Source organism: Ascaphus truei, chromosome 5 (genome assembly GCF_040206685.1).
Source record: "Ascaphus truei isolate aAscTru1 chromosome 5, aAscTru1.hap1, whole genome shotgun sequence".
Classification (NCBI taxonomy): domain Eukaryota; kingdom Metazoa; phylum Chordata; class Amphibia; order Anura; family Ascaphidae; genus Ascaphus; species Ascaphus truei.
The window spans coordinates 112,631,103-112,645,287 of NC_134487.1; the positions used below are offsets into that span (position 1 = coordinate 112,631,103).

Sequence of the window (14,185 nt, forward strand, 5' to 3'; positions counted from 1 at the left end):
GACTCATTTGGATAGCGTGTAGAGCTGGACTTTGATTTGTATTGTATTTTATATATCTGGACATTATTTATTTATTTGTTTATTATATTTTTTATTTATATTTTTTCTTTAGTCCTGAACAGCATAGACTTTTTATCATATTTTGCCTTTCTATATGCTAAGTAGATTTAGGTGGCGCCATCTCCTTTCTTTCTTTTTCTGTTTATATATATAGTTTTAAAAGCATATTGTGATATGTGAAAACTTGTACCCTTGTGAGTGCATTTTTTGAGGGATGGCAGTTAATAGTGTACATGCGTGCGTGCGAAGTGTGTTGTGTTAAAAACCTCATATTCTGTTCTCTCAGGTACGAGGGAGTGAGTTTGGCTGGATGGCAATGGGGGTTGGGATTTTGAGATGTCAGTTAATAGTGTATATAGCACCTGCCTAGGCATCCCAGAAGGAGCCACTGTGAAGTAATCATTGCACAGCTTGATCCAATAACCATAACATCAATAAAAAGGTTGAGCACAGACAATGCAATAAACCATCATGTATGTAAGTATACACACAGACTGCAGTAAGAAGAGAGAGAGAGAGAGAGAGAGAGAGAGAGAGAGAGAGAGAGAGAGAGAGAGAGAGAGAGAGAGAGAGAGAGAGAGAGAGAGAGAGAGAGCTGTACCGTGTTAGCCGAGCTTAATATTCAAAAACTAATAGACAATACCGTTCTGTGGCTAAAAAAATGCTTTTATTTGTGCACACAAATAAAAGCATTTTGTTAGCCACAGAACGGTATTGTCTATTCGTTTTTTATTTTATATATAAATATATAGAAAGAAAGATAAAATCGCACTCCCTAAGTGCATTATCTTCATAGATATAGATTAATACAATTTATTAACATAGATGTGTGGTAGACAATCCACACTTACAAGATAGAGGAGATTAAAATTCACATAAAGGTATCTTGGCACTCGGTAACCCTGATGTAATACAATTGGGATGAAAAAGGGGGGACCTCCAGATCGACTCACTGTGTCCCGCACACCTGTACACCCACCGCCAAAGAGAGCAAGTGTTCTCACACACCAAAAATGACAGCAGCCAAAGTCATGATGAAACCAGGCGCGGTATAGATGGTAATGATCCAAACCTCCTCCAGCACAAAGTGCCAAAGCGATTACCGGTATACACTGGCGACACACTTTATTCGAGCTCGGCTAGTCCCACGAATTCGGGTATACCCGGGTGTATTGAGGTTTGTGACTGTTTTCTGCCCGAGTGCATTGGGTTATTTTCCAGGCAGGGATTGAAGCATTTTATTCCCGCTGGCTGCAATACTGCACAGTATATATATATATATATATATATACTGCATTACAATTCATGAATTTATGCCATCTGGTAGACACGCGAAGCATTGCAGCCTATTAAATCCTAATCATTTTAATTTAACAGATCAGCCGCCCGTCAGCCAGGCATGAACCCAGGCTGGGAAGGCAAACGCAACGGGGCTTGTCAGAGGTGAGGAGCGGCGCATTCCAGGTATCTGCCAGGTACATACTGGGTATTTGTTCGAATAAAGTGTGTCGGTGCAGTACAAGTGTCCCTCAGATAGCGTGCGAACACCACGTGAGCACCGTGATGCATAATGACGTCAGACCCTACGTGTTTCGTCGGCGCTTGCCGACTTCGTGAAACCCTGACAAAACACGTACGGTCTGACGTCATTACGCATTGCATGTCAGCTAAATCCCTGAAGTATTCATAATTGGCAATGATATAACCATATTTTTCTGATAGTGGCTTTCTTATCTGCTGCATCATTAATTGCTGAAAATATCAGATATATGATGCTACAATCTGGTTTCTCTGAAGCAATTGACATTGCACTGTCATCTCATAAAACAGTCAGGAGTGAGTGAACACAAAGTATAAGAAGAACACATTTGACATTTGACAAAATAATAAAACATCCACATTTTGATAACGTCTTGAATGTTCAAGGCCATAAAACAATGAGGAATTGTAATGCATTGCAGTATATTGTGAATCAGTCTGGTACCTGCTTGAGACTTACACCACTCTCCATAGACTAACTAACTTAACACATTCACTTTGCCATCTGGCGGACGCCAAACTACAAACAAACAAATCTGATTTGTCTATCATATCCCTGTTTAATTCAGGTGTGAATAACAACATGAAGAGCTGTCTACAGTTGTCTACAGCTCACCGTGCTGTATATTGATTACATCTCCAAAACAAAACGATTGATCTCCGGACTTTAGTTAAGGAAAACTAAGGATACAAACAGACTATATCTGTATGCTGCAAAAGCAAATCAAATACCAGTTGAGAAAAACCACAGCAACAGAGAGTCTTGCTGACAGTTGTATCAAAATTAGCAGCATTTTAGAGCAGGTACAAGCTGGGAGGAGTGGAGCAAGTCCAAGCAGGGAATCAATCATCAGGCACAGATGAATCTGCAATATTAAGTGCGCCTGTCCTAAATTCGACAAGTATATTTTGTAGAGTCCCGCAGACATTGTCTATTATCACACCGATGCCTGCTGTCCCACCAGTGCCTGCTGTCTGACCGATGGCTTCAGTCCCACCAACGGCTGCTGTCCCACCGCACCTGTTGTCCCATTGGCGAATGCAGCTTACCACCAATGACTGTAGTCCCACCAACACCTGCTGTCCCACCAGCTGTAGCAGCTAAGAAAAATGGACATACAACCAGATCCGGAAAAAAGGCGACAAAAATAAATTTGACATTTGTGTTCATTAATAACAGACAATAAATATTTGATGTACAATGTTGTGTATGTATAATTTGTTACCACATACATTATTATTAGGTTCATGAACACATAGATCAATATTTACAATTAAGTCTGCAGAAAAAATCAATCACATTATGTTAGTAACCATTATGCACATTATCCAAAATGAGTAGTATTTCAAATAAGTGACACGTTTCTCATAAAAATAAAAGATAAAGGAAGACATTTTCCATTTATACATGTATAAACAGAGCGTGTGTATGATGTTGAGAGATGGGGTGTGAAAACTCTTCTAACATAATATGCAACCTGTATTATAGGAAACATCACAATTGTTACCAATAGGATATTTCTACTTCTGTTGGGCGTCCACTGCTGATTTCACATTACTATATGCATGGAAGGAGTTGTGCAGTGACTAAATGCACTAAATCTGCAAAACATTACAGTACACTTTAGAGGAAAACCTTGTTCAAATCCCAGTGTGGTCTCCTTGTGTCCTTGGACACATCAATTTATCTAAAGGCCAAAACATGTCTACCTCTATGGCTCAGGTACTTGTGTCTGCAAAAGTATATACTGTATACAGCACTCATTACAATGCAAGATAAATATTTGAATTTTTAATAGCTGTTATTTATTCTTGTTAATGAAAATATGAATACCTGTTATTTATTATTAATAATGCTAATATTAATTGATTTTATTCATTTTTATTAATGATAATAAGCATTGAAATTATTAATAATATTAGTGGAAAGTATATGTACTGGTTTATGGTGTATTGATTTTTCTATAGGGGATCAAATTATTTGTACAATGTACATCAGGAGTCATACTTTAGTGTAAAATGGCTAAAATTTATATAGAATACTTACTAACACATATACAGTAAGTCAGTTCATGTTCTTTTGTCGAGAAATTGTTTTGTAAAGATGCAAACCTCATCTATTGAAGTGAAAAAAATATGAGTTTTTAGTAGAGGTTAGCATAACGGAGCAACGAGAATTTCAATTATCTTAAAAAAATATGAGTTTTAGGCTTTTTTTTAACAAACCGATCAAACAGCTGAGAGAATACCAACGCATGCCAATCTGATCAGAAAGGGCTCTTACACGGATTGACACACTTTGGAGCTACAGTACTAGAAAAAGCCCCAATGTCTGTATAAATCACAAGAAGGTTTGTTTAAAGAAAAAGGTAAGCAAATATCACAGAGAAACAGAGAAATCTATGCACATTAATGAACTCACCTGAGATATCTGGGAAATATGCTAATTTAGATATGTAACGCCTAATCAAATAATTGAAATTAACATATATACCAGGTATTTTAGGCATGTGCATCTCCACTCGACCAGAGAGCCAAATTTTCTTCCAAAGCATGCAGTTATGTCTTTCACCACAAAAATTTGCTTCAATTACAGTAACTTTAAAAGTTTATCCAGAACCTTAAAAATGGGTTTTGCTGAACCGGAGAGAGAGCATGAGAGAGCACTAGCGAGCGATAGCCTTTTCTTTGCTAGAATCTCAAGTTGCTTATATTCCTCCCAAAATACACTTTTATACAACTCTTGGAGAGACATATGAGGCCTGGGACATACAGTAGTAAACACTTTTGTGCTGCTGCTCGCTGTTGCTTGCTGCCGCTCGCTCTACCAGGAGTTTTTTGCTGTCCTGGCAGAGGAGACAGCAAGCGCGCTTGGGAGGCGGGTATCAATGTGTGTGTGTGTCACTTGGAAGCTGTCAGTGCGTGTGTGTGTGTGTGTCACTTTGAAGTGGTCTGTGTGTTTGTGTGTCACTGGGGAACCTGTGTGTGTATATGTGTGTGTGTGTATATTATATAATATTTTAAAAATTAAAAAAAAATACATGTTGTGAGAATATATTATTTATTAACATTGTGCAACTTTGATAAATATATTCACACACACACACACACACACACACACACACACACACACACACACACACACACACACACACACACACACACACACACACACACACACACACACACACACACACACACACACACATACACACACAGATGCGCGCACACACACACACACATACACACACACACACACACACAGACACACACATACACACACATACACAGACAAACACACACACACACATACACACACAGACACACACACACACACACACACACACATACACACCCATACATACATACACACACACACACACACACACACATACACACACATACACACACACATATACACACACATACACTGGCGACACACTTTATTCGCGCTCGGCTAGTCCCACGAATTCGGGTATACTCGGGTGTATTGAGGTTTGTGACTGTTTTCTGCCCGAGTGCATTGAGTTATTTTCCAGGCAGGGATTGAAGCATTTTATTCCCTCTGGCTGCAATACTGCACAGTATATATATATATATACTGCATTACAATTCATGAATTTATGCCATCTGGTAGACACGCGAAGCATTGCAGCCTATTAAATCCTAATCATTATCATTTAACAGGCATGAACCCAGGCTGGGAAGGCAAACACAACGGGGCTTGTCAGAGGTGAGGAGCGGCGCATTCCAGGTATGTGCCAGGTACATACTGGGTATTTGCTCGAATAAAGTGTGTCGGTGCAGTACACACACACACACACACACACAGACACACACATACACAGACACACACATACGCAGACACACACACACACACACACACACACACACACACATACGCAGACACACACACACACACACACACACACACACACACACACACACACACACACACACACACACACAGACACAAACATACACAGACACACACAGACACACATACACACACACACACAGACACACACATACACAGACACACACACATACATACACACACACATACACACATGTAACAGATTTTCTGGCCTAGCCTGACCCACCCAATCTCACATTGGCCCCTGTGGTCTAACAGTCCACATTACATGGTAGTGTCTGGTGGTGCACCTGTTGGCAACAGGACTCCTGAGTCTCCCGCATGATGTTGTGTGGGGATTGCCAACCCAGACAGGCAGCTGAGGTAGTGTGCATGAGTCCTACCTATATCCAGTGCAGCGCCTCCACCTCATCAGGATCCCAGCGGCCGCTTGTGGATGGTCCTGGTGAGGAACTCCTCTGTGGTGCACTCCTCTGTGTAATCACTCCACACTTACACACGAGGGTATGATTTAACAGGATCATCTTTATTGACTTGTGGCGGGCCAGCTGCCCCTCACAGTGGGTGTACTTAGCCGCTCTTGTTCACGGCACTTCCCTTTGAAAGGTGTCCTTTCCCCAAATTGGTGGATTCCCTATCTCCTCTTAGGGAGATATCCCTGTGCCAGGTCCCTGGTCACAGTCTTATAAGCTGTCTCCTCCCAAGCCTGCACTCAGACTTGCTCCTTGTCTCATAACCTCTTACATAATCTTCCAACAGCTTAGCAACACCTTCTGAACAACTTAACTTTTGAGCAGTGCTGTGCCTTATGTATCCTCTGGGGGCTGGCACAACTCTGACATCACTAATCATGGACTCAGAGCATGTGACCACTCCCATCCATACATAGGGCACCTCACCAGGGTGTGAGGGCAAACCTCCATAATTACTGCTGGCATGCCCATAACTTACCAGGCCTTACTGTCAGCAGGAGAGATGACTGCAGCCATTTTACAGCATGGTTACACACACATACACACACACCTCTGTGCTTGCTCTGTGCTGTGCTGGTCTGGTGGCTGAGCTCTGCTATCCACCGACACAGTAGGGAAAAAAAGGCTGATGCCCCATTGGAAAATTTAAAACCTGCCTGTCTCTTCATATTTTCTCAGCCTCCGCACACATGAGCAAGCATGCGGAGGGAGAAACTATAGCCGCGCTGATTACAGATGCAGGGGCTTTGTGCATCTGTTCAGCGTGGCTCAGCCCGTCTCAGCGACGCTGATTTTACTATGTCCTAGGCCTGAGAAATATGCAAATGTGGATATGCAAAACATATTTGAATGATTTAAATTAGCATATTTCCTAAATATTGTTTATCTCTTTCTTTCCAAACTTCAAAGTTAGATCCACATTTTTAGTTTAGACAAGCTTTTCACAAACTTTTGTAAAACTTACAAGTTTGCAAAAAGGGGTCCTTTTTACCCTATTTGCAATGTCAGGGAAAAGTTAGCACATCTCTGTTTCTATTTACTACATCTAGGATAAAATATACCTAACACTGGACTAACTGCTCCCACCCCCTAACTTTTGCATAGCAAAGAGCAATGCCTTTCTAAACTCAATTGCAAAAAAGAGGTTAACTTTCGTGAGCATAACTTTGACTCTCTTGCCCTGCTCTCCTTTCCTTGGATAGTATTTTATAAATGTGTGTTTGGAGAGGTATATAAGTAAATTGGGACTCTAGTAAAATAGGACTCTCCCTCTATCTCCCGCAAAACTCATATTTTAGGTTCTGAATGGGAGTAGCGTCACATCTAGGTAAGATGGGTGTAATGCCATTTTATTTTAGGCAAGTCCAAAATAGTGCTAGTTTAAGCTTATGGTAAGCCTATGCTAATGAGTTAAACAACAGTCTTGGCTTTTGCATTGAAATATTTTTGTGAATATGCGTTAAACTCAGGTAGAATAATTTCTGACTATTTTCGGTAACGTAATGTTATTTGCCCTGGTTTGGTTGAACTAACTGTAGGGTATTTAGCACTAAAAGAGATAAGTATGATGCTCCACTCACAATTAAGGGCAATTAGGGTGCCAACAGATGGCTTTGAAAAAACTAAAAAAGAAAATACTACAAATGGCCTATGTTGATAAATTCTTTGGTCAAAGCACTGTAAGCTTGCAGACCACGTCAAAATGTGCCCTCTTTTTCTGCAAGTTCTAGCTCTCTTCAAATGTTGCAAATGCTTTGGCCAATTTTCCACAAACAAACTGCATACACTGTAACTAGAACATATGTACAAGCTATATGTCAACAATAGGAAGAAAATACAATATACAGTAGGTAACTTCAACAATTAAAAAAAACCTGAAAAAAACTGCATATTCAGGCTTCTGGGTTGCCGAAGTCTCCAATGAGTGAAAAATGTACTGTATGTGACATCATAAGAAACATTTTGATAAAAGCCATATCGGGAACCCAAACTTCGATACTTTTAAATAAATGTCACATTTATTTGAAGGAATTGTGCTGGTTCATGAATACGACCAACCCATGGCTAGTTGGCCACTAAAGATGTGCAAATCTTTTGACTGAGTTCATTAACCATGCAACATTGGCCCTTTTTTTCAACAAAAGTTGTGAATTGGTCAATGTTTAGTGACAGTACGGACTAAATTCATAAACATTTCACTTAATACTAACTCCTAGCCAAAGCCTAAAATATGGGTTTTGCTGCAGAAGAAAGAAGCAAATGCTTGCCAAATCACATGTGAATTGTGACTGAGCTCCTATTCATTCAATACAGAGAAATGATGGTGGAAATTACGCTAAGTACTACAAGGAGGTTAATGTACAGTATGCTTCAAACTAGACACCAAACCCTGTGTACCAATGAGGCCCGTATGGCATTGCTTGGTATTCCATTACTTACTATACCAACCCTCTATGGCAATCAAAACATTTACCCCATACCCCTCCACCCTCCTTGGGCACCTACCCCCATTACCCATCTCCCCACCACTCAAACCTGCCTAAAAGGTCTCTAGGCTATTGCACAAATAAAAATGAAAAATACAAATAAACATATAGTACAATACCAATATATTAATACAAAATGTATATATATATATATATATATATATATATATATATATATATATATATATATATATATATATATATATATGGAGAAGAGTGACCTAAGCGCAAGTGGAAAAGGGGAGAGAGAAAACACAAAAAGGGATCATAGGGCAGTATATCTATAATTATATAAATATAAGAATGGTAAGATATGCGCTTACACTGATCAAATAAATATGAGCATTTAATCCTCTCTGGGACTCCCGAACGTAGCTTTTAAGGACTTGTTTGAATATTGCTTGGTCTTCTAGAGATCTTCTTTGCAGGAAATCAGCTGCTGCTCATCCAGGAGATCTTCTTCCCAGGCACTCACGTCTCACTATGGATGAATCGCACAGAAGGGGGGGGTGGGGAGGAAATAATGGAGGGGAGCAAAATATGTGTAAAACCTTTTTAATCTATAGAAGATTGTATAAAATATGGGTGATCAACTCACATTTGGTGAGAAAATTACAAGCAGTTGAGAGTATTTTAGCGAGTTTCTCACACTCGTTCAGAATCGCCGGTTTACCAGTCCTCTCCGCAGTCTCTTCCGTACCACGTGATCGGCCGTGGCGTGTGACGCTGCGTGTGACCCGGCCCGGCTCTCGCGATGTTAATTAGTTAATTAGTTGTTGTCTTATTGATGTCATAACAATTAAATGCGCTGCTGCACGGCAGCTCCAAACACTGATTTCATTGTGTATTATTGAACATTTGTGGATTAAATAAACAATGAAATCAGTGTTTGGAGCTGCCGTGCAGCAGCGCATTTAATTGTTATGACATCAATAAGACAACAACTAATTATGTTCCTTGTATCCAATGAGTTAATTAAGTCTGAGCCAATCGTTGTTGGGGAGGTGCCTACACTGGCGACACACTTTATTCGAGCTCGGCTAGTCCCACGAATTCGGGTATACCCGGGTGTATTGAGGTTTGTGACTGTTTTCTGCCCGAGTGCATTGGGTTATTTTCCAGGCAGGGATTGAAGCATTTTATTCCCGCTGGCTGCAATACTGCACAGTATATATATATATATATATACTGCATTACAATTCATGAATTTATGCCATCTGGTAGACACGCGAAGCATTGCAGCCTATTAAATCCTAATCATTATAATTTAACAGATCAGCCGCCCGTCAGCCAGGCATGAACCCAGGCTGGGAAGGCAAATGCAATGGGGCTTGTCAGAGGTGAGGAGCGGCGCATTCCAGGTATCTGCCAGGTACATACTGGGTATTTGCTCGAATAAAGTGTGTCGGTGCAGTATAAATACCCTGGTAGGGATTAGTGAGTTAATAGCAGCCCCTGACGAAGCCCGCTGGGAGAAACGCGTAGGGCCAGCTTGTATTAGCAGCAGTGTGAGAGACACGCCGAGAAGCCCCTGTGAGACATTCAGGAGGAGTTCCGGAACTGAAATCCTGTACTAACAGACTGATAACATCGCGAGAGCTGGGCCAGGTCACACGCAGCGTCACACGCCACGGCCGATCACGTGGTACGGAAGAGACTGCGGAGAGGACTGGTAAACCGGCGATTCTGAACGAGTGTGAGAAACTCGCTAAAATACTCTCAACTGCTTGTAATTTTCTCACCAAATGTGAGTTGATCACCCATATTTTATACAATCTTCTATAGATTAAAAAGGTTTTACACATATTTTGCTCCCCTCCATTATTTCCTCCCCACCCCCCCTTCCCCACCCCCCCCCCCTTCTGTGAGATTCATCCATAGTGAGACGTGAGTGCCTGGGAAGAAGATCTCCTGGATGAGCAGCAGCTGATTTCCTGCAAAGAAGATCTCTGGAAGACCAAGCAATATTCAAACAAGTCCTTAAAAGCTACGTTCGGGAGTCCCAGAGAGGATTAAATGCTCATATTTATTTGATCAGTGTAAGCGCATATCTTACCATTCTTATATTTATATAATTATAGATATACTGCCCTATGATCCCTTTTTGTGTTTTCTCTCTCCCTTTTTCCACTTGCGCTTAGGTCACTCTTCTCCAGATCTCCAAAGCGGCGATTGTGGAGCCGCAGACCTAAACTAGCTGCAGTGTATAGGGTTAGAGGTGAACCAGGGTATGTACCCCTTTCTTATTATTGGCTCTACATAGTGGTGTAAATATCATCTTCCACAGGAACAAACTGTATAGATTTGCGCTATGTGTTTCTTTTGTATATATATATATATATATATATATATATATATTACATTTTAAGTTATGATGGGTGAAAAAGGCAACAAAAATCCTCCACCGTTAGCATATAGCTAATAAAGAATATCACTTGTGAGCACATTCACATGTCTTACACAGGTCTGCAACCCTGCCTTTCAACCATTATCACCTAGCATACAGTGCTCCCACTGCAGCAAGGGATTCTGGGAAATGACGCAAATGAGCACACAGTGCCACCTTTTGCATCAAAACCATATGCCAAGGTCCCCTATAAGCGTATGCTTGCTGCATCGCACAGCTTTTCAGCAAAGCCTGGGTTAAGATGCATAGCTAGTAAACCTACCCACAGACAGCTGCTTCGACCTTTAGTGTCTCATCAGTGTGAGGCTGTTATACTGGCTTTGCAATATGAAGCTTTGGGTAGGTTCCACCACACAATTAGTTAAGTACAGCTCAATCCCGTTGTAGCGCGATCCGTTGCAATGCAAATCCGCTTATAATGCGATGGAAGCGCGGCTCCCAATTTTTGTATTTATGAATACTTTACAACACGATTATTGGTATCTTAAATACTTTATTGTGCAATGCATACACTTGTACATTATTTCTAACGCGATCTGCTTATAGCGCGATGTGATTCTTTGGACCCCAACCACAGCGTTATAAGGGGGTTGAGCTGTATATATAGTACATTTCCTTGCTGTCAATTAGTAAGACTGAACTGTTAAACAAATAAAGTTAGATGAGTGCCAAAAGAATCCCAACTATAAAATACTTACAGTTCTCCACCAACAATAAAATCATTTGCTCAAATTTTGCCAATTTATCTTGGTTTGGAGGGTCACCAAAACAAGACATCCGGTCAATTAAGCATCTGAGAAAATGTTATAATCATAGGAAAGTAAGGGTTTAACAGATTTAGCTGATGTTACCGCTGCCATTATAAAACAAAATAACTGCTTTCCTTTTCACATATCATCACAATAATCACTGGCATAATGTTTAATGCGAGATGTACTGTATGCCCATTCAAACAAATAGAGCTGCCAGCAATAACATTACGCACTTTTGCAAAACAGTTGAGCAATGTTACACGTTACTGTACTGTATGTTACTCTGCTACACCTGTACTACTACCCTGTACTGTATAACAAACAGTCTTCTGCCATTTAAGTAATTGGGCTGTAAGGTGTCTTCTAGCAGAAGATTGCTTAATGATTATGGATCATAGGGCATATAATTGATCTTAAAAAGAGCAAATATTAAACGTGTAATTATTTATTTTTTTTAACAGTTATTTTCTCTTTTCTTACTGTGCAGGATATCTTACAATTGGACTTTCTTCAGTGAAACGGAAAAAAGGAAATTATTTACTTGAAACAATCAAATCCATATTTGACCAGTCAAGCTATGAGGAACTGAAAGAGATCACAGTAGTTGTTCATCTTGCTGAGTTTGACCTAACCTGGTGTGAAAGCGTAGTGCAAGATATTTCCCGAAAATTTTCGCATCACATTATTGCTGGTAGACTGACAATTATCCATACACCTGAGGAGTTCTACCCTATTTTAGAAGGTTTGAAAAGAAATTACAATGATCCTGATGACCGTGTAAAATTTAGATCCAAACAAAATGTTGACTATGCTTTCCTTTTAAATTTTTGTTCTAATCTGTCAGATTATTATGTGATGCTTGAGGATGATGTCAGATGCTCCAAGAATTTTTTGACTGCGATTAAGAAAGTTATCACTTCACGGAAAGGCGCATACTGGGTCACTCTGGAGTTTTCAAAGCTAGGATACATTGGAAAACTATATCACTCTCATGACCTACCGCGACTAGCCCATTTTTTACTGATGTTTTACCAGGAAATGCCTTGCGACTGGTTGCTGATTCATTTTAGAAGTCTTTTGGCTCAAAAAGATGTAATCCGCTTTAAGCCATCTCTTTTCCAACATATGGGATATTACTCATCATACAAAGGGGCTGAAAACAAACTGAAGGATGATGACTTTGAAGAAGACTCATTTGATATACCTGACAATCCCCCTGCGATTCTCAATACCAATATGAATGTATTTGAAAATTATGAGGCAAGCAAGGCGTATAGTAGCACAGATGAATATTTCTGGGGCAAATCTCCTTTAAGTGGGGACTTTTACCAGATTGTATTTGAAAAATCTATCAAAATAAGTAAAATTAAAGTCAGCACTGGAACAGAAGATCGACAAAATGATATGTTGCACCATGGAACATTGGAGGTTGGAGAAAGAATAGTTGGGAATAAAAAAGGCAGAAAATGTACAATTTACCTCAGATTAGGTGATTTCAATAATGGGAACTTTGAAATGGAAGACATAGATAGTAAAGTACTATTTAACATTAACTGCATTCGAATTGTGGTAACTAAAAATCAGTATGAATGGCTGATTATTAAAAGTATTAGCATTTGGACTACTCAGCCAGTGAACCAATAATTCAATTTTCATTTCTAGAGGAAGAATTAGAGACATTACCAATTGAATGCCAACTGGTGTATTTCCCCAAGGGGCTATCCTTTTGCTAACAAGGAGAAATGCAACTGACAAAAGATGTGAAAGAAAGCTATTTATTTTTTACTAGTTCTGTCAGACAATATTCAACTATACCTGTGTTTTAAAATGTTCTCTATTTTATATCAAACAGAAGCAAATTAATTAAAATCATTGCTTTTAAATGCAACTTTAAATTTCCTTTCATTTGATATTACACTTTTCATTTTTAAGAACTGACGTACCAAAAGAAAAAAGTTTAAATTATGTAATGACATTTTGAAAGTATGTAATTTTTGTAGAATACTGTTCAATATTCACCATCTCTGTCTAAATTTCTCTCTTTTTCTCTCTGTCTGACTCCTCTTCAGTCTATTTCTACAGGTACATCTTTCTCTCTCCTCCTGCATTTCACCCACTCTGTCATATATTCCCATTAAACATTAAATGCACAAGGAAAACTATTTACAATTGTAATTATTCAACACTGTGAGAGAACACTGTGGATAAACCTTACTACAATTGAAACCTAAACTACCTGTTATCACTATATATATATATATATATATATATATATATATATATATATATATATATACTGAGTTGAGTAAAAAAAAGTGACAAAAGCCCTCCACAGCAAAGCAAATATGCAAATGTAAATACAACTGTATGGTCATCTGCATGTCTTAGGCAGGTCTGCAACCCCGCCTTTCACCATTAGCACACAGAACACAGCACTTCCACTGCAGCAAGGGATTCTGGGAAATTACATGCAAATGAGCACACAGTGCCACTTTTTGCTTCAAAAACCATTCTACACATGGTTCCCTAAAGGCTTAAGCTTGCTGCATGGTCACAGCTTTGAGCACAGCCAGGGTTAAGGTGCATACCCA

The 14,185-nt window shown here is 39.6% G+C and overlaps 1 protein-coding gene across 1 annotated transcript in view; it reads left to right on the top strand.

Annotated features, from left to right (window-relative positions):
* The window catches only part of MGAT4C (MGAT4 family member C), a 90,726-nt gene extending 76,899 nt beyond the window's left edge, over nucleotides 1–13,827 (top strand). The window contains exon 4 of the mRNA XM_075598951.1: nucleotides 12,082–13,827. Coding sequence (XP_075455066.1) covers nucleotides 12,082–13,238 — 1,157 coding nt within the window. The 3' untranslated portion in view covers nucleotides 13,239–13,827. The remainder of the gene's footprint in view (nucleotides 1–12,081) is intronic.
* Nucleotides 13,828–14,185: the final 358 nt, after the last annotated feature.